Source organism: Epinephelus moara, chromosome 5, assembly GCF_006386435.1.
Source record: "Epinephelus moara isolate mb chromosome 5, YSFRI_EMoa_1.0, whole genome shotgun sequence".
Taxonomy (NCBI): domain Eukaryota; kingdom Metazoa; phylum Chordata; class Actinopteri; order Perciformes; family Serranidae; genus Epinephelus; species Epinephelus moara.
In genome coordinates this window covers 43994022-44021509 of record NC_065510.1, presented here as the reverse complement: position 1 = coordinate 44021509, position 27488 = coordinate 43994022, and the positions used below count along the sequence as shown (strand labels likewise).

Genomic DNA, 27488 nt, shown 5'->3' with positions numbered 1-27488 from the left:
TTTTCAAATAAATATTTGGAAACGAAAATGTATGCTTTGGTGTACTTTTACAGAGTTTTGCAATATGTATATTGCCTACCTGTATGTATCAAAATGTATAATTTTCAGCAGCGGTCGGTGGTATAAATGCTCAGAAGTCTAGTGTGTTTCATTTTTGTAACTTAAAGGCTTCAGAAAACATACAAGACACATTTTTAGTAAAAGTCATAGGAAGAGAAGCTTGTAGGTTTCATCTAAACAGAGTTATTTGCATTATAAAAACCGTCGTGGCGGCTTTGGACAAGTGCACTTACATTGATCACTTCCATAAAATAAAACGAGAAATTGGAGAAGATTGAAAAAATTGTTAAAATTAAATTAGGGAACTGATCACAGATGTATTGTGCCTGTGTGTTTTTACATCTATTGTTGCTTTTAATTTGCAGCTATACTTTTAATGAAGCTGACATGTCATGACAGTCAAGCACCCCCCTGGGATTCCGGGACTACGGCAGCCAATCAGCGTTGAGCTGCAAGCGACAGGACCCAGCGAAATACCGCTCCAGTTGAGATTTCTCATCTCAAGCGACGAGCGAAAAATCGCTCTGTTGCTGTTGCTCGGAGCCCGAGCGATTTTTCTCCCAGGTGAATATACGCTCAATCGCCCGTTTGCATTGACTTTGTATGTAAACTCGTCGCTAGCGGGAAAAAAACAGGTCCGGTGTGAACACACCTTTACACTGCCAGATTTTCCGCAGGGTAGTCATATTGGCAGAACCCTTTAAGTTTAAACAGACTGAGGAGGCCTTCTACAACGGGAGGGGCTGCTGAAGACTTGTGGGAGGAGATGTTGATGACGCCGCACGTGCGAGCCACTGGTGGTGGATAAACAGGAAACAGCTGATAGCAGGAATTAGCGAGCACCTAGTAGCAAGAGGGAAACACAAACCTGACAGACACTGTAAAGATGAGCAACTGGTGACACAAGGAATTGCGCGCCCTCCTTGTCCTCTCAAATGAAGAGGCCATTAACCATCAGATGACAGGGACGGTAAAGAACGGGCCGATTTACGAGAGAATTGCCGCCTGACTAGCCGCGGCTTCCCTCCCACGTTACTGCTTACGTCACACGCTGAGCCACAGGTTTTGTTACTTGCTCACGCCCCCCACTGACCCGAAAAAGGCACATTCTGTATAAACAAAAGTAGGTAGGGGGCATTTTGCTGCACTCCCCGATTTTGTTTTTATACTGCCAATGCTGAAAAAAGATTGACTGGGCTTTCCTGCAAATTTGCACAATTCCTATCTAAAAAGGGCTTATGACTAACTTGCCTTTCCGCCTGTGTGTGTATAAACGCTCGCAGCTGGCCGGCAAATCGACCCAACATTCGCGGAAAATCTGGCAGTGTAAAAGGGGCTTTTGTTTCCCCAAAATACCGTTACAGGCTGCGGGCTAGAATTTATTCACTGATACAAATTTTTCACCAAATTACCTCTGGTTCTTGAATCAGTTCTATTCAGGATTCTTGGAACCTTTTGCTGTCTAACATAACAGCCTGCATTTCTTCCAGTTTTCACACAGCTGTTGTAATCAAGAGCCTATTTTACACCGCCTGTTCAAGGTGGGAATATTGCGCCATTTTGCCGCTCCGCTGTTCTGTGTAAAAGGTACGATCGCGGAATGGGGGGACAGAGTTGTCTCATCTCTGAGTTGGAATGGAGATGGTAAAAGCACTGAAACAATGCTTGTACAAAGGGGACAGACGACAGGACAGGATCATTGGCGCCAGGGGTGTGACATTTTGACAATGTGTGATGCATGTGACCCACTGCAGGAGATTTAAAAGTAGCTGGCAGCAGTTAGCAGCTCACTCAAAGAAGAACCAGTGCCTCTAAACCAGCACTCTGCTGTAGCTCCACTGAACTGTCTAATCAAATGCGAAGGATTTGATTTAAAACCCTACTGCAACTGTACCCTGATAATATATTAAGTTTCGCTGGGATAAACTTCACAGTAAAGAGGCTAAAGACGCTCTTACTTCTGTTTCACTGAGACTCTAATCATTTAGCCCTGGGTGCATTTAATACCAGGTTTTGGTACCCATCCCTACTGTCCAGTATGTACTTCACAAACTAGTTGACAACTAACTGTGAGGAGACAAAGAGCATTGTAGACAATGGAGTCAAAGCGCTTTCTACTGGACAAACTACGCAATTGCAACCATTAATCTGCCCAAGCTTTGTTTTCTTCATTATATGTTCTGCCAAAAAATGTTTTATAATATTGGCACATATCGTGCGCCGATACTGATATATCTGTGATAGGCCCCCATATTGGCCATTAGCATCAGCCAGCCAATAAATCAGTCAGGCTCCACTGTGCGCACGCACAAACAGAGGAGGTGCTATCCTTTGAAGGACAGTACAAACAAGCTGTTAATACAAACTACTACTCACTATAACTTTTTAAACGGTAGAAAGAGACTGTGTTACTTGTTCCCATGGACTGCTTGCATCTTTCCGCTTTGATCACCAGTTACATGTTTGGCCACTACACTTGACGTCGGGGTGTGTTGTGTTTCATAAGTTATACGATGCAGTCAGAGAATATGCAATATGTAGTTGTGAGATTTAAATGGGGGGAAAAAGGCACTGTTTGGTATAAGCAAAGTTTTTATGTTTTGTTTTTTTTAATTACAATTAACTGATTAATTGTTTGTTAATGTTACCAATGACTGATTGAGCATAGTGCTTATAATTTGGAAACCCTAAAGAATATAATATGTAATACCACAGTTTGCCCACATTTAAGAAGCTTTCAGGTTTTATTATTGTGAAGTGTTTACTAACGTCAATGACACAAGATTAGCGCTAGGAAATTGCGCTTTCCTGGCTCTCGTCTTGGCTTCATGTCTCTATGGATTTAAAAAGCATCAGTATGGAACACGATAGGGACTCATTGTGGGGTTCAGCAGTTTGACTCCAGCATGGGGAGTTTTGGTTATTTTTTATATGGCTAGACAATTATTGATATTTTCAAAATTAATACAGATAATATTTTCATGTATTTCTGTCAAGACCAAAATGAACGTCCCAGCAAACCTTTCCTATTGTAATGTTTCAAAAGACACCAACAAAAAATGTGATTGCAAGGCAAATTAAAATGTTAATTTCCTCGTTAGTGGCAAGGAAAATCATGAAGAAGTAAAGGTCATGACATCAGTGACAGCATTTGAGGAGCCAGATCTCGGTGTCAGTTCTACTGGAGTTAATGTGGCGGGCATGGCAAATCACACTATGACCCATCATATCTTTGTTGTTTTACCTTTGACTGAAAAATCTTTGCTTCAGATTAGAAAACACACATTACGTGATGCTTACTGATGATTTTTATCTATATGTGCACATATGTTTTTCTTGTTTTTGGTCTCCAAACAGATCATGGCGCTGTCGATCAGCTGCATCTCAGCCCCTGTTTGGACCAGGACAGTGCTGTTAGTGAGTACATGTATTTGGTTTTCAATTACTAACCAAGCTAAACTTTTAATGATATTTAATAATATTTACGAGGGTTAATGTTGGATAATGTTTCCTATAATTGTTAAGTGGTGGTGCTGGTGACCAAATTATTATAAATCTGGACTTTCATCACTTACTGGTACTTGTTACTTTGTTTCTCAATGAATTAAGTTAGCATTTGTACTTTGTTTAGTCAGTGCTAGCCAGCTATATCTCAGTTGAGTGGACCTACATTAATCTGGACTGTAAATGTCAGTAAGCGATAATTTTGAGAGTAACATGCCCAACACTGGCAATAATCCTGGTGAAGGTGTAAAGAAAAAGACAGGGAGCTGTGATGTCAGTGAGTGACAGCAAATGTTACAGCCTCTCTAGCTTAATCATTGTCATGACTTATATGTGTGCTGGCTAATTAATATTAGATGACTAACATTAGTACAAAGTAAATCACTGAGGCAAACTGCAAGGCATTATTGCATACAGTCAAGTCCTACTTTAGAAGATATTTCCCTAATTGACAGGCCAAATCATTAAGTTCAGACAGAATAATAATCAGAGCCGTTAAAAACTGAAATGGTTATCACTGTATTCTGCTCAGCGATAACAAGTCGGCCCTTCCCCATTTGTTTATGCATCATGATGTAACGTTAGCTATTTTGGACCAAACAGGAGCTGATACAGCTGACGGACAAAGCCATGATCTGTTTGGAGATCAAAAACAAGGTCAAAGGTAAAACAACAAAGATATGATGATTACAGTGTGACTTGCCATTGACTCCAATAGATCTAATACCAATTCTGGCTCCTCAAACATTGTCACTGACGTCATGACCTTTCCTTCTTTTATATTTCCCTAAGTTAGTTGACAATGGGTCCTCAAAGGCCTTTCCTACGACACATCCGTCTCACGTACACGTACATATCCCCAGTAAATGCAAACCACTAGTTAGTCTTGTATATCATTAGGCTACGCTGTGTCAGCTTTGAAATGTTGTTTTTTCCCTTCCGACGCATGCAAGTAGGTGTGGATGGAGGAAAAAAAATACTTGCACTCAATGCTGCTTTTGAATGATGAAAGCAAAAGCTCATTTCCATTGATTTTCGATTTAGAATAGAAATCGTGACACCCCTAATAGGCAGCAATAGTTACCTATTGTCAGAAGACTCCGATCCTTGTTACCGTCACGGATTCTGATGTGGTGCTTGTTGGTCAGGTGGTTTTGGAGATCCGCTGCTCCTCCACAGCTCACATGTTCCCCACACAGCTTACACACCAGAGTGCTCCGGTCCAGAGGCCGACCAGTCGGGTCCGGCTCGAAACCAAAAAAGTACCACGGACTGTTCTGTGTGGCGTTGGGGTGACTCAGCAGTTTCTCAGTTCCAGGCATAAAATCGTACTTTTCCATTGGATGAGAGCTGGGGGACGGGAAGGAGATCAGGGAGGGAGAGGGGAAGGTGGAGCCAGAAATCATGCCTGAATCTGCGTCTGGGTTTGACACCGTTGTCACATCACTGATGACTGGCATGGGGCTCTGTGATTGGCTGTGGTCTGACCAAAGGGAAGAGCTGCTGGGCTCTGGGAGGGTGACCAACTGGATGTCTTGCAGAAGGCGCAGAACTGTCTCTTTGTCTCCAAATTCACATTTAACATTGTCACCTGTATCAAATGCACAGAATGTTGGCCTATTTTAGCAAGCTACATTTACAGTTTAAGACTCTCAGAATAAGAGATACTATGAAAGTCCACTGTCAGCTGAAAATTAATGTGATAAACCAATATAGATGTGCAAGTCTGCTTCTACCACTTCATTCCATGCTCCAGTGAGTGAACTCACCCATCCCGAGGCCCAGCAAGGTGGCATAATCCCTGCCGATCCAGACCCTGAGCTCTGCTCCCTCTGGGATGGGCTGGGAAACCCTGTAGTAGATGTGGCGGTAAAACTGGAAGATGACAAGGTTGTGTTCCTCCTCACTGTTGGTATATGTTACATACCTGTAACATAGAGCAAGCATGTAACATGACTGTGACCAGCTAAGTTAGAGCGAGTCTCTGTCAGACAGTCACTCTGACTCAGTATGTTTACATGCACAGTGAAGTGGAGCTACGGTTATAGTTCAACTGGGCCATTTATTTGGCACCACTGTCTTTGCCCCAGTATACAAGCACGTGAGGGGAATCGATTTATTGACTGAAGTATGTCCGACTCTGCTACGATAGATGGTGACATGCCCCCTTTCAGATTGTTAGTATTGGACCTTTTTCTGGTTGACCTATTACGTCACAGACCAAACAATTGATAGTTTGTGTTTTCCCCCTATTCATGTATTTTAAAATATATAACTGTTTCAGCTGACACAGCATCAACTGTGTCTTCAAATCCGTCCTCTGGATGTAGATTTCGCCATGTTGTTACGGGCTTCTTTTTCTTCTGTTATGCATTTAATACTATTTGACTTCCGGGTCAAAGCCCAGGCCAAAAACTGTGGAGCATGCTCAGTCTGACAGACTGTTTACATGCAGGAGTGATTTGACTCCCAATCATATTATCTGGGTGTGTTAACTCGACTTTGAGAAATTGGATTTAGTACGATTTTAGTCGGACTAACATGTTTAAATGTATTTTAAAAGTCTGGTTTTAGTCGGACTAACACAATAAATTAATTTTCTCTAATGTCATGTAAACATACTGAGTGATTGTATTATAAAAAAATATTAAATTGAAGGGAGAAAGGAAACTGCTTTCAGAGAGACACATGACTTGAATCAGTAAGTGCCCACCTCATCCAGTTAGATTTGTTTTCATCAGAAGCATCGACGTAGACAAAAGCAGCATCATCCCTGATCTGGAGGTGGGAGCAATGTGTATATCATCTATTTTAAGTATCAACTGTATATGGAATTCCTGCTGGTTATCAACACAAGTCACAAATTACATCCTGGATTATAAAGGGATTTTAAAAGTAGGAGAAGCACAAAAAGCATGATCTTGATTTTAAACCCCCTCATTACATCAACTCAAACTCACTACTTACAGCCCAGGAGTATTTGAGGTTGGTTGGCATTTGTCCTCTGCACATTTCTCCTAAGTATGGCCCAAACATGACACCTTTCTGAAGCTGACACTTAGCATACACTTTCATCTGCTCTTCACCAGAAGATCCATGACCAGAAATCCCAGATCCAATATCTGCACACAGGCACAGGCAGGAGGGCAGGGACAGCACTGCCCGGGAGGGGCCGCCGTGGAGCCATGGCTCTCCAGGTGGCAGCACAGCGTCTGGGATATAATTTTGGTTTGATGCAGTCTGGAGAAATGGAAAATCCTCAAAGAATTCTTCATGATTTAAATCCAACCCTGCAAAGGCAAAAAATATTTAGTCATATATGGAATTAAGGTGAGATTACTGATAATGCGGAGGGGGGCTTTACTTTCATGGGGCACATTTACTGTTCTGTTGTTGTTTTGGGTTTAAAAAAAATAGTGACGATGGACTTAAGGAACACAGGAAACAGAGACAAAACCTTTAAAGGATGTTACAGCATTAGAATGTGATCGTTACTATACTACATTCCACAGATTCCATCACAGTAAGCAAACAACATTTGACACTTTATTTAGAGCAAAGGCAGAAGCTTTGAGTTTGTTTTGATTCATTTTATTTTGTTCCCCTACCAAGCAAAAATGTCTGTTTCTGTAATGTCTTGTATCCAACATCACATTCAATCTTTCAGGCTTCCTGAAGACATTTATCTGAACATTTCACGCAAACTGTGTGTTAATGAACCCATAGCAGCAGTGGTGCAGCATGTGTGTGCTTAAATGAACTTCTGTTAGGGGTGCCCACTTGTATGGTTCGCAGACCTGCTGGGCCAGCTGAATCATTCTCTGGCAATATATCGCTACGCAGCTTCTGGCTCCCAAGAGAAGGCGCCTGGTGACTTTGGAGAGCGCTTTCAGACCTGTTATAAAAATGATATTTAAATCATTTCAGAAAAAATAAATGTAAATGCAATTGAAGGGATGGTTTGGATTTTTTGAAGTGGTGTCGAATGGAGTACTTATCCATAGACCGTTTATAAAATACAGTAGATGTCAGTCAATCAGTGCACCCAAACTAACTGATCGAAGCAGTGGTAGACCAGCAGCTCCTGTGTTCAGCAATGTTAAAATGCATTTTTCTCAATGGAGTCTGGCTTTGAAGAGAGCTATATAACAGCTTAATTTTGCTGTCAGAACTGACTGTCTTTTTGTTGCCGACTCCTCCACAGCAGTACATTGCTTAGCTTCCACGTTGGAATCCAGCCTGCTTCTCCAGACTAGGGGCGTGCTGACTGACATCTACTGTAGGTTATACATGGATTATGGATAAGTGTCCCATACAAACCCACTTATAAAAAACATAAGCTATCCCTTTAAGACAGCAACATGCTAATAAACTCCTACCTGTGCATGCTAACAGGAAAAACTTCTCTTCCTTCCAGTCCTGCGTCACACAGCTGGTGAAAGGGTGTGCTTCTGATGCAGTGATTGGTATAGATGATTGATGTGTGGGCTTCTTTACACATGCGAGACAGCATTGATCCCAGATAATTGACTCCTAGGGGGACTTGGCTGTACCACATTTCATCTGTAAGATCCTTCTTAGGCTGCAAGTAAAGGGCGGTGGCATTGGATGGGAGCTTGCGCAGATACTTTAAAAGAGAAGTAATGGGACAAAATTCACTGCCTGGCTTCTCAAGCATAGAGCATCGTTCCTTCTCATCGCCAAACGATAAAGTGCAATATCTCAGTCCTCTCTCCTTTTTCCTGATTACAAATGAATCTGGTTTTAGATTCCTGTTGGCCTGCTTCCCTCTGCGGCCGAAATATACCTGAATATCAAACCAGACTTTGTTCAGAAGCCCCCTTGGAGTACTGGTGTCCATCACACGGGAGTGTCTGAGGATGCGGATATCATCAGGAGACAACGCCGGATGGTGTGATGTTATGTCTCGACCAGACTTCCTAATTTTCTTAAGCACTCCCAAGAAGACCTTGTTGGCTGAGGTGAACTCAACATCTCTCATTAGGCACACAGAACGGCAGACAGGAGGTTCTTTGAAGAAACGGTTAAGTCCTGCTCTCAGCGCAATGTAACTAGCAATCCCATAGAGCTCTCCTTTGCTGTTTCGTACTGATCCATAAAAGTGTCTCAGCACCCCATTCAGCTCAGCCTTCTCCACTGTAGTCAAGTCCACCTGGAGCCTCTGGGCCTCCAACCAGCCAATGAAGCAATTAACAGCCCATGTGGTCTGCTTCTTTGTAACCTTACTTATTCCGCTTCTGCTGTCTTCAAGTTCATCCAGCTCCAAGTCTGATACCATTGCATGTCTAGAAATGTCAGTGGTATTATCTTCTGGTGACTCATCCTCTTCTTTCAGAATGATCTCCTCTTTAGTTTTCACATCAGGTTCAAACATATCCAGTTTGTCACGAGAATCCTGCTCTGCGTTCATAATGTTAGCTGTTAGCTCTATCAGCTGTCAGTGTGGTATCAAATGTAAAATGAGGCGTGCACAGGCGTTAGGATTTGGCCTTGTAAACAAAGCGGAGTGATACCGCTCAAGTAGTCAGGTTCCAGTGCTATACGGCGATTATACCACAGTCATTATCATCCTGTATTGAAGAAACGGGGTCAGTCGTTTTGGCAAAAGGATTGTAAACGCTAAAGATGGCGGCTCCGGCTGCCCCATCATTGCAGCAACCGAACAACTGTTATTTATTACAACATATCATGACAGCGGGACAACAGCAACATATCCCCTACCAAATTATAATTTAAATGACAAAATATTCCTGCATGTTATCAGCGGTGTTATAAACTCCTTATAATGAGCTACATGAAATACTGTTTAGATGGTACCATGGCAACAACAACGCTATGAGACTGCCGTAAAACACACTTGCAGCCCCTGCAGCGCATTTGTCGTATTATTTCTGCGCATGCGTAAAAGCACATTAGGTGGTCTAAAGATTTTGCAACAGCACTGTTTCATGGCATAAAGTAACACTAGTTTCCATAAATGTGATATGGAAATAATGTTACGTAAGTAAGGAGCTGACATTAGAGAACCTCTTATTAAAAAATAATACACAGTTTCACCGAAAAACTTCTCGTCGGTGTTACTTGAGTGTACTCGATTATCTTGATGATATAAACTCTTTGATACTGTCCTAATGCATGTTTGATATTAAATATTGCATTCAAATACGTGCCACACTAAACACACCCACATCGCTGTGTCCGGATATTCTGCTAACATTATAATAACTTATACCATACCATGAGCACCCACTGTGCTCCCACGTGGGTAATATATTAGCTAAGAGTGCGCACAGATGAACAAGAACACCACGAGGGGCAGGGACTATTTTTTCACCTGTAACTGCTCCTATCTAAATGCAACTTTGTAAAAACCCCAATAGTTCCCCACTGTGAATGTTATTGGCCCGTTTCAAGGGAATGCATCAGCCAATGCAACAAGACTTTGATGCACTCGTAAGATTGATATTTCTTGCAGTCAAAGCGCTGAATTTGGTGGTTAATTACCTTGAGTCTCAGCCGAAGCACCAAAGGTCGTGGAAGAAGAGGTCTCGAGAAAATCCGCACGATGTCGACGTCTCAGATGACTTCTTAAATTCGTGGTATTTCCACCTTTTGCGAGTACTATTTTTCGACATAAGCGACAAACGGCCTCACCAGAGTTCAAAGGTTGTCCCTTTTCATCCGCTTTCAAGCCGAAATACATCCACACGATTGATTTGCTTCTGGGTTTAGTGATAAGATCCATGTTTCTCTGGTGCCTTTTCTGCAAGCTGTCCGCTGGTTGCAGCACTGCTGGAAGAGCTAGGCTGGATAGAAAAGACATCGTGTGGAAAACCGCGCTAATTACTGTATGCACTATTTTAAATGTAGTGTGGATGTATGTTTATGCTGAGGAGAACTTTCTGTGTGGAAAAAAACATGACGCTCAAATTCATACCACCATGACCAGAGCATGGTTGTAAACATCATTAAATAAAACTGTGCTATTACAATAGAAAAATATTTCTTTCTCGAATCATATTTTGTGAGAGACACCAAAACTAACAGAAACGGTAACAGAAAATGCAAACACTTTCAGGGGCTTTTATAGAAACAATCGTTAAAAATACACAGGATAACGGCCATTCAATTTGTGGTGCATCTTCTACCCACTCTATTTCTATGCTTTTACGTCTTTATTTGTGGACCAACGTAAATGTCCCGCGACGAGTCAGGGTTGCCAGGTCTTGTTGTTAATGGACCTGCACAAAGTTGAAGTCCAACTTCCATTTGTTTTTGGTACTGTAATTAATTACACACTATGGCCCTTTAATGTTAATTGTAGTGATAAAGACTTCAAAGTGGCTCCTGCATTTTTATCTAATCTTCAGGCACTGTCTTGCACAGGGGCCCTTTGTCAAAGTTTAGTTTGAATATCTTTATTATTTTAGTTGATAAAGTCCCTACATGCTAGATCCTGAATATATTTATGTTTAACTAAACTGACATAAACTGACAAACAGCAAATGTGGGACACATGTAGCTATATTTCAAAATACTGGTCGGTCATGTTCCTGGGACTCTAACCAAAATATAATGTACAGCCATTTGTATACATTAGTCTGCTTCCACTGTACCTGATGGTCACTTAAAGACAACACTGTACATACAAACAGCAGAGATTCAAAATAGACAACCAGAGGAGGGGAAGGACAAAAGCTTGATCAAAACAGTGGACCATTTTCATAGAAACTTCAGGAGAAATTAAAATTGTCAGAATACTTTATCTCACTCACTCAAGTAAAAGTTTTCATTGAGCTCTTGCAGTTTTCCAATATAAAAATACACATTAAATCTGCCAACTCAGTAAACTATGTGACAGCAAATCTCACACTAGCTGGTGATGGGCGAAATGAATGAACAAATCTTTCTGAATCACTCTTTTTAGTGTTGGATATGTACCAGGTCAGCCTTTCGAATGTTTGAGTGCTCATGAATCCCTAATGTGTTGTAATTTAGTGCAGCAAAAGCACTGGGTGAATGAGCTAAGACTGATTAAATCAGACTTGGGTCGAGACTTCCACCAGCCAAGGCCAATGTGGCATTCTTATGCTCCTTAGATGGATGCTACAAAAAAGGTGTTGTTTTTTATCGCTCAGAGCATTAAAGCAACATGTTGATAATGAAGAGCAAATGAAACACATCACGTGAGCCACAAATCATGCTCGGGAACTCATTTTTAAGATTATTCCTACACCATATAAGAAGGTAACTAAGACATCTGCTACTTGCCCCTTAAAGAACAACAGATTGTTTGTCAGTGACAGTTTTGTTACACCATATTGCGCTTACATAGCCTACCTCAGGGATACTCAACTTTCTTTGCCCGGGGAGGGCGCATTTACAAAATAACAGAGGGTCGGGGGAGCAGTTAATAAACAAGAGTAAAACAATAATATTTATCAGATTACAACAAAAAGATAAAGGCAAAGTTATCTGCCCAATTTCCATTGAATTGCCTGTTTTCAACCTTTCAACGTTTGCTTTGCTCACTCACTTTTGCCAAGAGGCAAATCCAGTTGCAGCTGCCCTGCACAGGTCAAGTGTACACAGAGGCATCTCTAGGGTTTGAAGACATTCAGGGCTTAGCCCAGACCTCTCTCACTCTCTGGCACTTTTTTTGATAACCAAGCTCTATTGTGATGAGTTTTTAATGCATTCTGGCATCTTATTTACATTCAAAGTACACCCCCTCTGGCCCATAGCAGAGCCAAATTTGATGAATATCACTGGCCTGCCTACATGGAGCCTACAAGTGGGATACTGAGGCAGTGCATTAAATGAATATTTTACTTTTAATAATGTAAACTTATACATGATGACTGATAATGCACTGAAGACAAGTTTTGTGGGCTGGGCAGCACGAGCTGCCGAACTTGCACTATAACGGACTGTCAAAGAGAAACTACATATTTTGCAAAATGTATCAAAATTCAAAAGGTTCAGTGCATTTACATATATCAACTCGAAGGAATTGACACAGTGAAAAGAATCTGTCCGACCCTCACCAATACCCGCGCCCACTTTTTAAAAACTTTACTTACTTACTTACGTGAAATCTCCCAAACTGGCAACGCGGGGCTTCGCGTTTCCTGCTGCTGCCACTACAGACAGGCGTTAGTCATCATACCGGGTGAGCCTAACTTGTGTTTCCAGCTCATACACACGTCCTTGGAAGCCGAGGTTGTTTCAGATGTCTGCTCGTGTGTTGGTACATATTTCAGGTAAGCACCAATCCTGAACTGATGAGATTCCAACATTAATATCGCGGTGTTTTATAGGACATAGGTCGCGATGGGCTGCCTCTTAGGACCACACATCTTTCATGCTTCTTTATGCAGGCCACACGACTTGTCTGTTTTATCACAGTTTCTTGCGGTGAGCTACAACTCTAGTGACGACAGTTGCTGGGTTTCACTTACTGACTATTAGATTAAAGACAGCCGCTGCGTAAAACATTATGACCTCGCGGACTTGCCGTAGCATGCCGTCTTCTTTCCGGTGGGGCAGCTGTTGCCATGGTGACTCCATGTACAAGTTATCGGTAGTGGCAGCTAACTGAGCTTCAAACTGCAGACACACCTTGAAGCACAAGACCAACATAGACTAAAAATTAAAAACAAACAAACAAAAAAAACACGGGGAAAAAATGGCGTCTTGCCTGGTCCCCGATTCCCCGGCCGTTATGGTGGCCCTCGAGCATTTGAAGGAGCTGGACAAGCAGCTCAAAGAGGAAGGGATACCATTCTCACCTGAAGCCAGCCTCCACCTGACGGGGATAACATCTGCTATCACTGAACTGGAGGCGGACCGCCGTGCAGCTTATGAACATTTAGAAGTGGAAACCATAGAAAACAGCAAGCTAAGACACCAAATCAACAATATAAGAGATAGAATGAGCCAGAATATTATGGCTGATGTTGCAGCAGCCCGGGCATCTAAAGCTGAGGAGATAGAGCAGCTGCACAAAAACCTCCACACAGTTTCTCAGCTTCAAGAAGCCACTGAGAAGAGGCAGGAAGCCTTCTTGAGCCAGAACAAAGTACTGCATCCAGAGCGAGAACAGATGACGGCTGAACATGAAGAGATCATTGCTGCTCAGAATGAGCAAATCACCTTAAAGTATGGCTTACAGATGCAGCTGGATCAGTCTCGGCATCAGACAGAGGACCTGAAGTCCTGCATTGCTGCTGTCGAAGAGGATAAATTAACACTGCAGCAAAAGATGGTGTTGGAGAGAGAGACTTTCACTGTGAAAAAAGACAGCCTGTCCAGAGAGGTGGACCAGGCCAAGGAGAAAATTACGCAGCAGAAGCAAGCGATCAGGAGGAGCAGAAAAGAGTTAGACAGACTTAATGACAGGAAACGAGAAACCAGTGACCATCTGGGTGAGCTCATGATTGTCATGACTAAGTTGGAGAGCAATATACAAAAACTGGCAGCATCTCGGTGCCAGTATGAGAAACAGCTACAGGGGGAGAATCAACAGAGAGAAATGCTGAAAAAGGAGTTGTGTGAATTAGGGGAAGCCTTGAGTGTTGCTGTCCAGCATCTTAAAGAGGAAATTGTAACACTGGAGGGTAAAATAGAGGAGGGACGAACATCAAGACTAGTCTGTCTGGACACCCTGGCTCAGATCTATGAGATATTCAAGCAACAGCAAGATGAAGAGAATGAAGTTAGGGCAGAGCATTCCCACATCTCACAGCAGCTGGAGCGATCCAAGCTGCAGCTGGAGGAGTGTGTTTCCTCCATAGTCAAACACAGTAAGGAGATCAAAGAGATGGACAAGCAGAATAAAGAACTCCTGGAAGTTGACACCATCACAAAGCGTGTGTTTCAGAGGAATCAGGAGGAGCTGTGCGATAACATGGATACAGAGAAGAAGAACATTAGCGATTTTGAGGAGGAGAAGAGGTGGCTAACAAGGCTTTTGGAGGAGGAGAAGAGGAAGCAGGAGGAGCACGTGGCAAAGATGACCTCTGAAATCAGCATTACCTGGAGGAGATACGAGGAACTTCGACAAGAGGAAGCCGCACTCCAAAAGCGTCAGCCCAAGAGCACAAGTGCTGACTTGCTGATGAGCCATGTGACCCAGTGTGAGGTGGAGTTCAGACAAAGAGAGACTAAACACCATGAGGAAATGGATCAGTGCATTGCAGAGACCGAGAGCATCATGAGGAGCTACGAGGTGAAGCAGAGGGAGGTGGAGGACAAAGAGGAGATGCTGAAGGAGGTGGAAGCAAAGTGGAATGAAGAGCAATCCAGGCACCAGAGACTGACAACGCTGACCTACGAGCTGAGGACGACGAGGGAGGATCTGGAGCTGCGGATTCAGGGGCTAAAGGAGAAAACTGTCTCTCTGCTTCAGCCCATAGAGGAAATGAAGGCTGAGCTGGAGGACATGCGAGGATGTTACATGGACTTGCTAGACAAACAGGCCTCAGAGCTGAGAACTGTAGAGATGAGCATCTATGACAATAGCATGAAACCGGAGCAGGTCAGCATGGAGAACAGCAGGCTGCATCTACATATCACACAGATGACAGAGGATGTTAGCAGAGCCAGGAGGAACAAAGACAGATACTGGCAGGAGGTTCACCAGTTCAGGAAGGACATAAAGGTCTTATTTGAGAGCTTACAGGAAGCATGGAAAGAGGATTCATTGGTAACTCAGGACTGTAAGAGCAGAGATAGTGTTCTGTTGGTGTCGTTTAGGGCCATGATGAATGACCTGCAGACCAGGAGACTACAGTTAGAAAAAGTCAGCACACTCCTTCTCCAACAAATGTTAAACTTCAGCAAACGACTGGGGGATAAAACAACTAAAGAACAGCAGTGCTGAGTTGAACTGTTGTGTCTATGGGAATGTAATGCATGGATAAAGTTTATATGAATTTGTAATAACAAAAAAGAAATAAAGCTCACAGCAACAACAAGATGGTATAAAGTGATGTCTAAAAGATCTAGTGCAGTGATACTGAGTTTACAGCCCGTGAGCCAAATCTGGCCCTTGGTAGGGTGCCAAGTGGCTTGCTGACCATTTTCTTAATCACAGTGAAAACAAATTGATTCGAACTTTTTTTGTACTTTGAATGCGAATAAGGGCCTCCTACCAGTGGGCATGTTCCGTAGTTCAAGAGTTTATTTTTAATGCAGGTTCATAAAAATACAATACAGTTTGAACACAACTCTTCTGGGTAGACTTAAGTAAAAAGTATCCAAACTGGGACATAATCATCCTTTTAATTTCTATTCATATTGACGTGATTTGAGTAATGATGTCATGAACATTTAAGTACATGCAGTATTAGCTTTAGTACAAAGATTTAGTGTAGACATTTTTTTCACTTATACTTTTAATTGATTTGTCCACAGAATAAAGTACATTCTCACATGAAACAAATCCCATCTAGTCCATCATGATATTTCCAAATTTTTTGTTCAGCCACACCTCCTGGATTTCCTCTCTAGAGTCCTTAATCAATACATTTTGAAACCAAAACTCCAGTAGCATGTCTCAAGTAAAGGTAAAAACGGGTCAGGTCTGAATTCCCAAACAACCCACCAAACCACTTTGCCTCTCCTCCAGGATGTCACAATGCAGGGTAAATAGAATTCAAGTGCAATTTTCAATAATTAAAACAAATAAATTGTCCTGGTTGTAGTTTACCTTATCATATTGTTTGTATTTTCTTTCTTCCCTTTACTTCATTGCTTTTTGAAGTTGTTTCTGAGTAATACCTCAAGTAGGCGGGAAATCTAAAGGATTTTCAGCAGAAAATGCTTGAACATATATGTAAAACAAAAAACTTTGGAAACATAACAAAAGAAACAGATGAACAGAGCCTGCGGGAATAAACAAGTCCAACTTCTACCTAGACAGCGTTATTGTCTATATTGTTGTCTTTTTGTAAATAGTTTAACCATTTTCCCTGTTTTTTTTTCAAATTGTACTTCATCCGTACCCTGTATGTAAGATTCTCCCTCTCCTGAATATCATCTATGATGGTCAGCCATTGTTTGTGATTTGGAGCGTCCATCTTCAGCCAGTTCTTTGTAATTGCTTCCTTTCCAGCGGCAAGAAGGATCTTGACCAAATATTGATCTCTCTTGTTCACCGTTCACTCCATGTGTCCCAAGCACAGTACAAGACATGTTTGTGGGATTTTATCACCCAAGACCTCACAAAGAACAAAATGTATACCATCCCAGAAAGGTTGTATTTTCATGCAACTCCACAAAATGTGTGTGTGGTTTGGTTCCATGTCCTTGCATAATCTCCAGCATGGTTGTTGAATCTTTGTTTGTTTACTTTTAATTTTAGGTGCAATAAAATACAGAATCTGGCTCTTCCAAATAAACTCTCTCCACCCTTGTGATTGTGTCGTGTTCAGGTGAAATTTCCACACGTCATACCACATCCTTTTTGGGATTTCCTCACCCAGTTCTTTTTCCCATTTGATTTTTACATATAATGTTGTGTCATGTTTAGAGTCATCAGACAATGGTGCAGGATTGACACTGTTCTGGATGTAGCCTTACTATATGCTTGTACCAACATCTTAATGATTGGGTGACTTTCTTCCTCTCCTTTCTTGTTTTTGTTGTTGTTGTTGTAATGATCCCTCATCTGTAAGTATCTAATTCAGTCCTGATTTACTATTTGATATGTGTTTTTTTTTAGTTCTTAAAAGCTTATCATTTCACACTTATTAATTACTTAGCATATGGCTGTTATGCCCCTTTCTGCCCATTGCTTAAATCTGGTGTCAGTTGTTCCTGGTTCAAATTTGGTTCAAATGCAATCCATCTTAATAGACCAAGTTAATTTACCAATTTTAGTTGTTTTCCAGTAGAGTACCAAGTTTGTACTGAAAGTTGAGGACGATTTATCTGGGAGGTTGACCTGCTTTAGGTTTTGGCACCAGAGCTCTGTGGGTGCGTTGTATCCGGAAATCTGCATTTATTAAGAGTTCCTCGCAGAACCATTTATCCATGAACTGTGCCATCGAATCCCACTTTGACTCTGCTTCCTCCTGTGCACTATATAGGTTGTTCCTTCTGGACCTTGCATCTAGTCTAATTTGTCCATCAGTCCTTGCTGCTCTGTCATTAATTACTGCAGTGCACAATTAGCTTCGGAGCTCCATGCTTCAACTTCCCCAGTGCAAGTTAAAGCAGCATCCATCTTTTCTCCCTGCTCTCCTATCATTGTAGTTATTTTAGCAAATTTGTGGTCAATGTCATCTTGTCAGCTCTGACAATTCATTTCTCATTCTGGTCATAATCTCGTCTTTGACCAATTTCAGGTCTGATTTCAGTTCGTTTTGCAAGGTCTGAATCTGTTTGCTAATGCCATCCAGGCTGGTTTGGGATAACGCCGTGGCATCATTAGCTTCAGGTGGTAGCATACTCTTTCCGTCGGTCGGGTGGCTTATTTCCTTAACTTGATTTCCTAGGATTTTGTTTTGTTTGTTTTAGTTGTACCTACACTGATTCTCTGTGTTTTTTTAAGGCCCTTCTGTGTTTGTTTGTCGAGTTTTGGCGGAGTAAATTGTGTTGGCGTGAGGGAGCTCTCAACTCAGCCGTGCACGCTGCTCTACTGTCCCACCATAGGTCCCAGTATAGACATTTTAACGTCTTTTTGACTTGTCAAACACCGGTGTCACTAATAACATGATTGATTTCTCCATTGCCTTAATGTTTTTAGTTCTTCTAGTGCTTTTCCTGGAATTGTAGTGTAGTAGTGAAACGAGCTTTCAGATCACAGGCCACAGTTCTGGTGGACATTCCTGCAGTCATCATGCCAATGGTATGCTCTCTCAGAACATGTGACATCTGTGTCATTGTGTTGTGTGATCAAACTGCACATTTTAGAGTGACCTTTTATTGTGACCATCCTAAGCACACCTCGATATGCCACACCTGTCAAGAGAATGGAATATCATGGAAAAGGTGAAGTGCTCACTGACACAGATTTTTTAACACATTTGTGACCAAAATGTGAGAGAAATGTTTCTGTTGATTGCAGAAAAAAAGTCTTAGATCTTTGACTTAAATCTGTGAATCTGAGCAAAAACAAAAGTGTTGTCTTTTTGTTCAATATTTTTTTCTTTTCTACTTTTCCTTATCAAAAGGCCCTTTTCACAGAGGACATTTTGAGATGTCCCAGTAGGAAAAGCACAGGTGTACATAATACAATGAATGATGGCTGGATTCCGTTTGGCTGCTTCAGTTTGAGGGCTCTGGTGTTGTGCTTGCTTGGACAACTAAACAGAACAGATCCACTGCTAATGTTAGTGGTACACCTGTGCTTTTACCAGTCAAAGTCGCTGCTGTAAAAATTGCCCATGTGATCATTTACTAAGGAATCTCTTAGTCTATGCTCAGTTGGTTTTGTAATATTGACACAGAAATTCAACTACAGTAAATCACAGTTTGGAATGTAGTTAATAAGCTGAATAGCAATTAGCAGTAGCTTTTCACAGAGGACATTTGTTAGCATTGAAAATCTGACAGTAATAAGCAGCTGACAGAGATTAAACAACTGGAGTCACTTCTTGAATGGAGGCCTTGTGTGGAATATGTGTGCTGTGGTTCCAGTATGGTGCATGTAGAATAAGCATAAAATGTTGGTATAGATTGCTACCGACTATTTTAACCAGAAAAGAAAGGAAAAGCATGATGGAGATGGGTTTGCATTTTTGAGGGCATATAGCCCAATAGCAAACGGCACTATTTTTAATCTAATGTGAGATCTTTGAACGCAGGTGTAGTTATGAGGTGGCAATCTGAATAATTTGCAAGGTCCCCCACAGGCCCCAGTGCTACCACACTGCCTGCACTGTGACACCCCTGTGTGGTTCTCTCCTCCAACGTGCTCACCTTGAAGTGTTGCTATCCAATTTCCAAAGTTAAATGTTCACTTCCTGTGCAGTGCAGTTCTTAATTTCAAATGCTGTTGTCCTGTTAGTGGTGACATTTTTGGGGAAAACCAAAATGATTTGGCAATTACTGCATTTTACCCACCTATGGTTGATCTTAGTAAGTAAATTCAAACTTCTGGGTGTTTTCTCCACTTTTCCATCATTACTTTTAAGCCTCTGTCATATATGTTGTACACTTCTTCCACGCACTGGTGTAAAAAAATAAATGAAAAGAACAGCAACAACAACTAAAGTCCCTCTTTTGACTGTTTCCTTTTATTATAGGAACTTCTACTGTCAGTGTGATGTGTATATAGTTACCAACTTACCATCTATTTGTTGCACTTGAGAATGCACAGTAACTCCACTAATTTCCATCAATTATGTAAGCCAAATGTCACTCACTGTCTTTTGGTCCTGCTTTGTCCTATTGCGAATATATTTGTTTGATAAGGGCTTTTTTTTAGTGTATCAGCCCAATGATCATTTCAAAATAAAATGGTGAATTTAAAAGAAATAATTAATTGGCAATTTTGAAGAAAAAAATATAAAAATTTAAAATGTGGGCAGTCACTTTTTTGCTGCCTGTTGCATTCATCAGATGCCACATTTATTTTCAATGAGTACAATAAAGCTCAGGGAATAACTACCATCACTTTTTCTTTCTCTTCAGATGTTATGAGGTTTGACCCCTGCTTCCTGTTTGGCTCCCACCAGCAGATGGCAGAGGGGACTGGTTTCTCTCTACTGTGACCTTGCCTTGCAGCTAAAGGGTCAAACAACCACCCACTTCCCACTGAACAAAAACAAGCATACGCATGCATAGAGGTACATTCCCACCGTCTGCGACACATATTACGACCACATAAGAACAGTGGAAAAACAAGGCAGCAGCTGCACAAGTGGAGCTGAAGGGAAATCAACATCTAATTCCACTAAAGAAGGTAAGTTTTCAGTATGGTCAGTTTGTTTGTTACAATATATTTGATACTGGCTTTTGCTTGTAAGCAACTTTTAATGAGCTCTCTGGTATTGTGTCTGCGTGGGAAAGATGCTGTAACAGAACTCTTCTGATGAGGAAATTTTGTGCCCAAACAGTGGTTTATCAGTACATTTTGCTGTGTCAACTATCTTGTTACCTTAAGTTGAAGAACACATGCTGCTGTAAATCTGAAAAGGCTCTTTGAGTTATGTAATGTTTTATCATTTGCACACTCATCTGAAAAGTCAACATTTTGAAGACACAAGCTTTTCACTGGACAGTGACTATTTCTGAACCAGTTTTTATATTGACTTAAGTCATATGTAATAAAGTTTTTTGTCTTCTGCAGTATTTTTTGGAGAAACAAAACCTTCTCTGGTCTCCAAAAGATGACTTTACCCATTACAGTGGTTACAGTGGCACCAGTTCTCATGAATTTTAACATTGACCCCTCATAGCTGAAAGACAACGGGACGCCCTCATATTTAAAGGGGCACCCCACTGATTTTAAATGTAAGGGCTAATTTATGCTTAAAGTTAGGTATGTATACAGAGACAGAGACGGATGGAGCCTTCTGTCTGTACTCTGTGTTTATTTAGTCTGTATTTGTGCACGCTTTCTGAAAACTTACGAATACAGACGAAATGGAGCAGTACCACTAGATATCATGGGGGCAGTGAAGCATAGTTCAAGCCAGATACGACCATAGGAGAGGAAGAATACATTTTAATAATGGCAGAACAGAAAGAATTGTTAATATAGTTATAAAAAAAAAAATCTGTCTACCTGTCACGATTTATTTAGTGGCCTCACAGACCACTGCAGTCTACAGCGCTACCTCCATTTAAAAGTAGGGGACAGTGGGGCATAACGTTATAGTTATGGTTAAATGTTATCAAAACTGTTTGAGATTATTTTTTCTGTTTTATTTTAACAATAGGCGGCACGGTGGTGTGGTGGTTAGCACTGTCGCCTCACAGCAAGAGGGTTGCCGGTTCGATCCCGGGTGTGGGAGCCCCTCTGTGCAGAGTTTGCATGTTCTCCCCGTGTCAGCGTGGGTTCTCTCCAGGCACTCTGGCTTCCTCCCACAGTCCAAAGACATGCAGATTGGGGACTAGGTTAATTGATAACTCTAAATTGTCCGTAGGTGTGAATGTGAGCGTGAATGGTTGTTTGTCTCTATGTGTCAGCCCTGCGATAGTCTGGCGACCTGTCCTCTCGCCCGATGTCAGCTGGCATAGGCTCCAGCCCCCCCACGACCCTCAAGAGGATGAAGCGGTTAGAAGATGAATGAATGAATGAATGAATGAATGAATTTTAACAATATGCACATCTCCGCTAGAAATGAACAGTTGGTGTTTTCACCGCATTACAACTAACCTCGCTGTGTGGGAAATTTATCAAGGCCAGCCGACCCTTGCTGGGAGATGGTTACATAGTTCAAAGCGGTGCTATGTTTTAGGCAACAAGACAGTTATTATGATGATATATGGTGGGATTTGATGACTTGCATAGACTGCTCAGTAATTGAAAAACAAGTATGACAAAGAAATTTGTCACTGATTGAAAGGATCAATCCTGAGTAACAACTTAAAAAGTCTGTTACACTACCCCACTCTCCTCAACGTTATTCGACCTCCACCTCCATCGCTGTATTTTTTGTTGTGTGAAACTTTTGACTCTGCCCTCTTGCACCATCTATTGGCTGTATCTGCGCCATCATAAAGGATGCATAGAAGTATAAGGGCAGTCATGTTACAATGTTTGAAATGGACGTATCTATTTTTGTCCATAAAAGGAGTATAAATTAGCCTGAAGGATCATTTTACTGGTAATGAGGAGCTCTACCCAGCCTGAGAAAACAGTTGTATAATCTGAGAAAATAATTCCAGTGATGTCATCAAGGCTAAATTGGACTGGGCTGCAAATGTAAGAAAGATAGCCTGCATTACAAATTTGGGGTTTACAGGACAGGAAGGGTCAAATAAAGGATGCTGTTGAATTGTATAATAGGATCCAGTGCTTCCAAAATTTTAGCCATACTAGGGACTTACTGTGAGGACTAATAATCTCATGTCAGTCTGAAGCTTGGGTGTGTTGGGTGTCCCAGTAGCTCGTAGTTGTTATATCTCAGAGAAATGGGAAGCTGTTGCTCATGACAGTTTTTTCTGCACTTTCTCTAAAGTACTTGAAACTTCTTGGGAACAGACAGTACTGTTGACACTGATATTTACAGGCCAGACAGGCCAAAGCAGAGCTAAAGGTGTTGCTTGCAGTACTTCTATATGTTCAGGAGTCAGCAAAGTCAAAGTCATTAAAGACATTCTTCACTTATAATATGCCCATAAAATCATAGTTATAATAACAATAAACCATCATCAGTTTTGTGATCAGGTGACTGTAAATAGGGCATTGAAGCATATCACTATGGGAGTTATAGCAGGTTCCCATCTTGTGTTTTGGTTTGTGGTTGCAGGGCGACGCTTTTGTTTGTATTTGAAACAGAGATCAGGACAAGTCTCAAGTCTACAGCTCTGATATTTGGTAATAAGTATGTTTCCGATGGAAGAATGACATGTACTTTGCATTATGTGACAAAGGAGTCAGAATGCTTTTAGCTAAAACGATTCTCTCACTGTAACATATATTGTCTCACATTGTACCATGAGAATCTGCCACTATCTTTTCTATTGCAAAGTGTGTATATGGTTTGAGGGTCTCTCTCTCTCTCTCTCTCTCTCTCTCTCTCTCTCTCTCTCTTTCTGTTGTAATATGAGTTCACTCAGTTTTGCAGTGGAGGAGGCTGCCTGTCTAAAGGTCAGAGAGTAAAGGAGCAATTTCATGCTACAAACAAGATTAAATATATGATGCCAACTTCAGGGTCTGCAAGATATCACACACACATATACTCAGACATGCATCTGGACATGCCTTATTTTTAAGATTTAAGAAAATATTGAAATGAAATGTCAATTTTGGAGGACTGTTTTTAGTGAAGGTTCTTTACAATTAAAATTGGCTTTAATACATTTCAAAGTGCACTGTTAATATATAATTCAGGTTATGGTTTCACTTCCCGTCTTGACTTGCAGTGTATAACAAATGTAAAGAGCTTTAAAGGGACAGTTCTCTCCAAAATCAAAAATACACAGTTTTCCTCTTACCTGTAGTGTAGTGTTGAGGATATCAGCTGTAGAGATGTCTCCCTTCTCTCCAGTATAATGGAATTAGATGGCGCTTGGCTTGTGATGCTCAAAGCACCAATACAATACATATGGAAAACTCAATGGCGATGTCTCTTTACAAAAATCATGACCCAGTTACTCAAGATAATCCACAGGCCTTGTGAGCAGTTTCATAGAAACTGAAACACATAAATTTTTTCTTTTTACCAAACTACACCCACTATCTGTATCACTGTGCAGAAGGAAGGGTGCATCTGCTGCTAGCTCACCTAGCCCACCAAGTTAGCTAACTTTACAGCTCAGTCGAGAATGCCATTAATGTTTACATGTCGTGCTGTCACAATCACAAGCCTCTCATAGGGATGGGTTACGAAATCTGGTATTAATCTGGTACCGCAGCTACATTTTGTAAGACTACAGTATTGATAAACTCTGATATTATCGGTTCTTTTATTGGTAGTTGTGATTGTTAAAATATTAGCAATATCTGTCATAAAATCATCCATGAGTAAATACACACTTCCTTCTGAGGTCCAAAATAGTTGGCAGGTGTAGTTTGGTTCAAAGAAAAGTTCCTACTAGGGATGTCCCGGTCTGATGTCAAAGATCAGTGCAATCAAGGCATTTTTTAACTGATCGGTATTGGCTATATAGAGCCCAACCGATCCTTTGTTTTACATCTGTTGTCACACAGGTGTTTTTACTCATGAAAGCTTTCACGCACAGCAAAGTGGAGTGCAGCCTTTGTCAACTCTCCTTCACTCCACTGATCTCCTGTGTGTAAAAGCAGAGCCTGAGCCCTGCCCGCAGTGAAACACCACACGCCATAAGCGAAAATGCAGTAGGAGACTGTTTATTTCAGTTATTTACCAAAGTCATGAGCACTCGTTTCATTTCAGCTGAGCGTGAGAGTCTCTTGTATTTTTCTTTCAACTATGACATATGGAGTTTCACCGCCCTGCTTGGAAGAGAGACGGACAGTGGTGTACAACTGACCACAACTTAACACTCTCACCACGCCGCTCTAAGTGCAACAAAAGCCAGTAAGAGTAATTTATTAATGCAGCCTAATCTGGGAAAACGATGGTCAGACAAAAGTAAATTCTCAACTGAATATTGTTCATTCAGGTAACTCAGACAAGGCTGAGCCGAATCAACACTGGAGAATACTCTGTTCAAGGGACAGAGTCATTCCCTAGAGACAGCGATAAGGCAAAAAAAAAGATTAAAGGGAGGGTTTGTCATTTTATACTTTGTTATATCATAATACATAGATAAATAAATAATAGGCTAATGAATACATTGTTTTAAAAACATTGTGGAACCGTTAGGATGCAGGGATTTTTTTCTAAATGCATTACAGAGCTAGTAAATCATTAAGCATTGGCCATACATTGGATTGAAGTACTTGAAGTGTGCACTGTGCAGCTGTATTATTTGGGAAAATAGAAGTATCAGATCAGGACTCAGTATCAACACACTTATTATTAATAAATTGCAGGAAGCCATAATCATAATTGAGAATAATATGCAATTAATTGCACAGCCCTCATATTGGCGCTTTCACAAAATGTTCACACACTGAGATTTCTGATAAATAATCATACCTAATGTGGAGATAATGACTAAGTGGGTAAAGGCAAAACTCAAAACACCTAGAACAGTCTGGGAAATACAGAAAATTACATCACCTTGCTGTAATGCAGCCTTTAGAACCAGGAAAAGACAACACTTTACAGTATCCAAAATTTGAGACAATATCCAGTCTCATGTCACAGTATCGATATAATATCAATATTTTGCCCAGCCCTATGCACACATGCAGACGAAGCAGCAACCTCTGAGGCCGAAAAATGAAGCCAACACTGCATGGCCAAAAACTGCAGTTCCTCTAATGGCCACTTAAGGCTGGCTCCAAACAGGGAGCATTTTCAGAGCCAATATTGGCGTAATATCAAACAAGTAGCCGACTGAAAATTCTTTGCTTGTGCAAAGTTTTCTTTCTTAAATATGTCAGAGCCAGTCAGGAAGATTTAGAGGGCAACAACGAGGTCGATGAGGATCAAACAGGCTTACCTGATTGTAAGGACACTGATCAACAGAAGGAATACATTATCAATCAATCAATTTTATTTATAAAGCCCAATATCACAAATCACAATTTGCCTCACAGGGCTTTACAGCATACGACATCCCTCTGTCCTTATGACCCTCACAGCGGATAAGGAAAAACTCCCCAAAAAAAACCCTTTAACGGAGAAATCATTACAGATGAGGCAGACACCTCATTACTGTTAGCATCAGATAGAGACCACCATGCACCCAGCAGCTTCAGCATCAGGTGAGGGAGAGCTATGTGTAATGTGGCCTGTTTAATGTCCTTGTGCATTTGAAATGATACGTATCCTCACCATAAAAGATTTTCAAATTGTTCTGCTCCATGCTGCAGGAAAGGAGCCCACTCAGAGTTAGCTTAAGAAATATAATTTTATTTTTCTGCTGCTTAAAACCAACCTGTTTGTAGAAATCATGTATACCAGCCTCAGACTGGCAGCTGTCATGATGTGTTGTGACTTGTGATAACTGTTTAGAGACTACGCACATCTATAGACATTAGTCACCGCTCCTAAGTCAACAGAGCTCTTAGTACTTTATCACAGTGCTGTGTGCTCGTCTGTGTGATGACACAGTGACGTCAAAGCAGTGCAGTGGAATATGAAAACATTTGCACCTTCACTCCATTCTGTTGCATTAAGGGATCCAGATAGAGAGGAATAATTACCAGCTGCGAATATGTTGTGACTGCTGGTATTATTTTCACTTTGTTAGTCTGTATGTGTGCCATCATGGCAAAATATGGTCCTTGTGTCACCTGTTGTATCGGGAACTAGGCCTACCACAGAAGCCGTTTTAAATATTTTACCAGGTGTTTATATGTCTGTCTGTCTGTCTGTCTGTCTGTGGACAGAATTTGTCAATGTGATAATGTTGCAACCATGCAAGATGAAGTCACAAAACTTTACAGGGTTCAGAGTTCAGAGGTGGCTGTGGTCCGAGCAAGTAGCTAGAAATGGAGGGGTAGAAAGTAGGGAAGGGGCCATTGCCCCCCCTCCCCCACTCTATGCCCCTGGCTCATGAAACTTTACAGGTGTGTAACTGAGATCACAATGGTCACCAAGTTCGAAGATGGATGGGTCCAAGCAAGGGGGCTAGAGGAACGGGGGTAGAAAGTAGGGAAGAAACCTTTGGCCCCCTGCTTTACACTGCTAGCCAACATTCAATTTAAGCTGCAGATCGCTGTATCCTGGCTGAAGTGATCCAATTGTAAGATGGTGTTGTAAGATGGCTTTGTCTTTTCTCATAAATCATGAGAATTATTTAGCACACGAAGTACACACGTGCAGCAATTAATGTTAATGTTTAAAGGGCCAGTGTGTAAAATGGGTTGAAAACAGTGACATCAGTGGTCAAATTCTAGATTGCAGGGCTCACTCGCTCACCCCTCCCGTCGGGTAAATGACGGTGGCCTTGTAGGGACAAAAAGCCTTGCGCACGAGTTTTTCAGGAGTACGTCTATCTAGTGACGAGGTGAATGTTTATTTAGAAATCTAAGCCAAGTTACGATATTGTAATGAATCCCTCATGAGCAGGAGACCAGAGTAGCGTTCGGGAAAAAGGCCAGTTTATTTGAGCACTCCAAAAACTCCAGTAACACTCCAGGGGGTAAAAGACTCCGTCCCAAACTCTGACTCTTCTAGCGTAACACA

The 27488-nt window shown here is 41.4% G+C and overlaps 3 protein-coding genes and 1 long non-coding RNA gene across 6 annotated transcripts in view; 3 read left to right on the top strand and 1 right to left on the bottom strand.

Annotated features, from left to right (window-relative positions):
- The window catches only part of LOC126390105 (uncharacterized), a 23519-nt gene extending 13059 nt beyond the window's left edge, over window positions 1–10460 (bottom strand). The window contains exons 1-6 of one of the 3 annotated variants that reach the window (XM_050044235.1): window positions 7944–9583; window positions 7362–7459; window positions 6532–6854; window positions 6278–6342; window positions 5334–5491; window positions 4649–5155 (exon numbers count right to left, since the gene is read on the bottom strand). In XM_050044235.1, the coding sequence (XP_049900192.1) occupies window positions 4649–5155; window positions 5334–5491; window positions 6278–6342; window positions 6532–6854; window positions 7362–7459; window positions 7944–8995 (2203 nt within the window). In that variant the 5' untranslated portion in view covers window positions 8996–9583. Of the gene's footprint in view, window positions 1–4648; window positions 5156–5333; window positions 5492–6277; window positions 6343–6531; window positions 6855–7361; window positions 7460–7943; window positions 9584–10089 lie in introns of those variants that run through there. The other 2 variants (XM_050044236.1, XM_050044237.1) reach the window with 2 other exon arrangements.
- The window catches only part of LOC126390157 (uncharacterized), a 698278-nt gene that overhangs the window by 568529 nt on the left and 102261 nt on the right, over window positions 1–27488 (top strand). The window lies entirely within an intron of this gene.
- The window catches only part of LOC126390139 (nocturnin-like), a 27312-nt gene continuing 12523 nt past the window's right edge, over window positions 12700–27488 (top strand). The window contains exons 1-2 of the mRNA XM_050044297.1: window positions 12700–12848; window positions 20227–20497. The gene's annotated coding sequence lies outside the window, so the exon portion shown is untranslated. The remainder of the gene's footprint in view (window positions 12849–20226; window positions 20498–27488) is intronic.
- Window positions 12861–15583, top strand: ccdc175 (coiled-coil domain containing 175). Its single transcript, XM_050044257.1, has one exon. The coding sequence runs from the start codon at window positions 13274–13276 to the stop codon at window positions 15467–15469; it is 2196 nt and encodes a 731-aa protein (XP_049900214.1). The 5' UTR covers window positions 12861–13273; the 3' UTR covers window positions 15470–15583.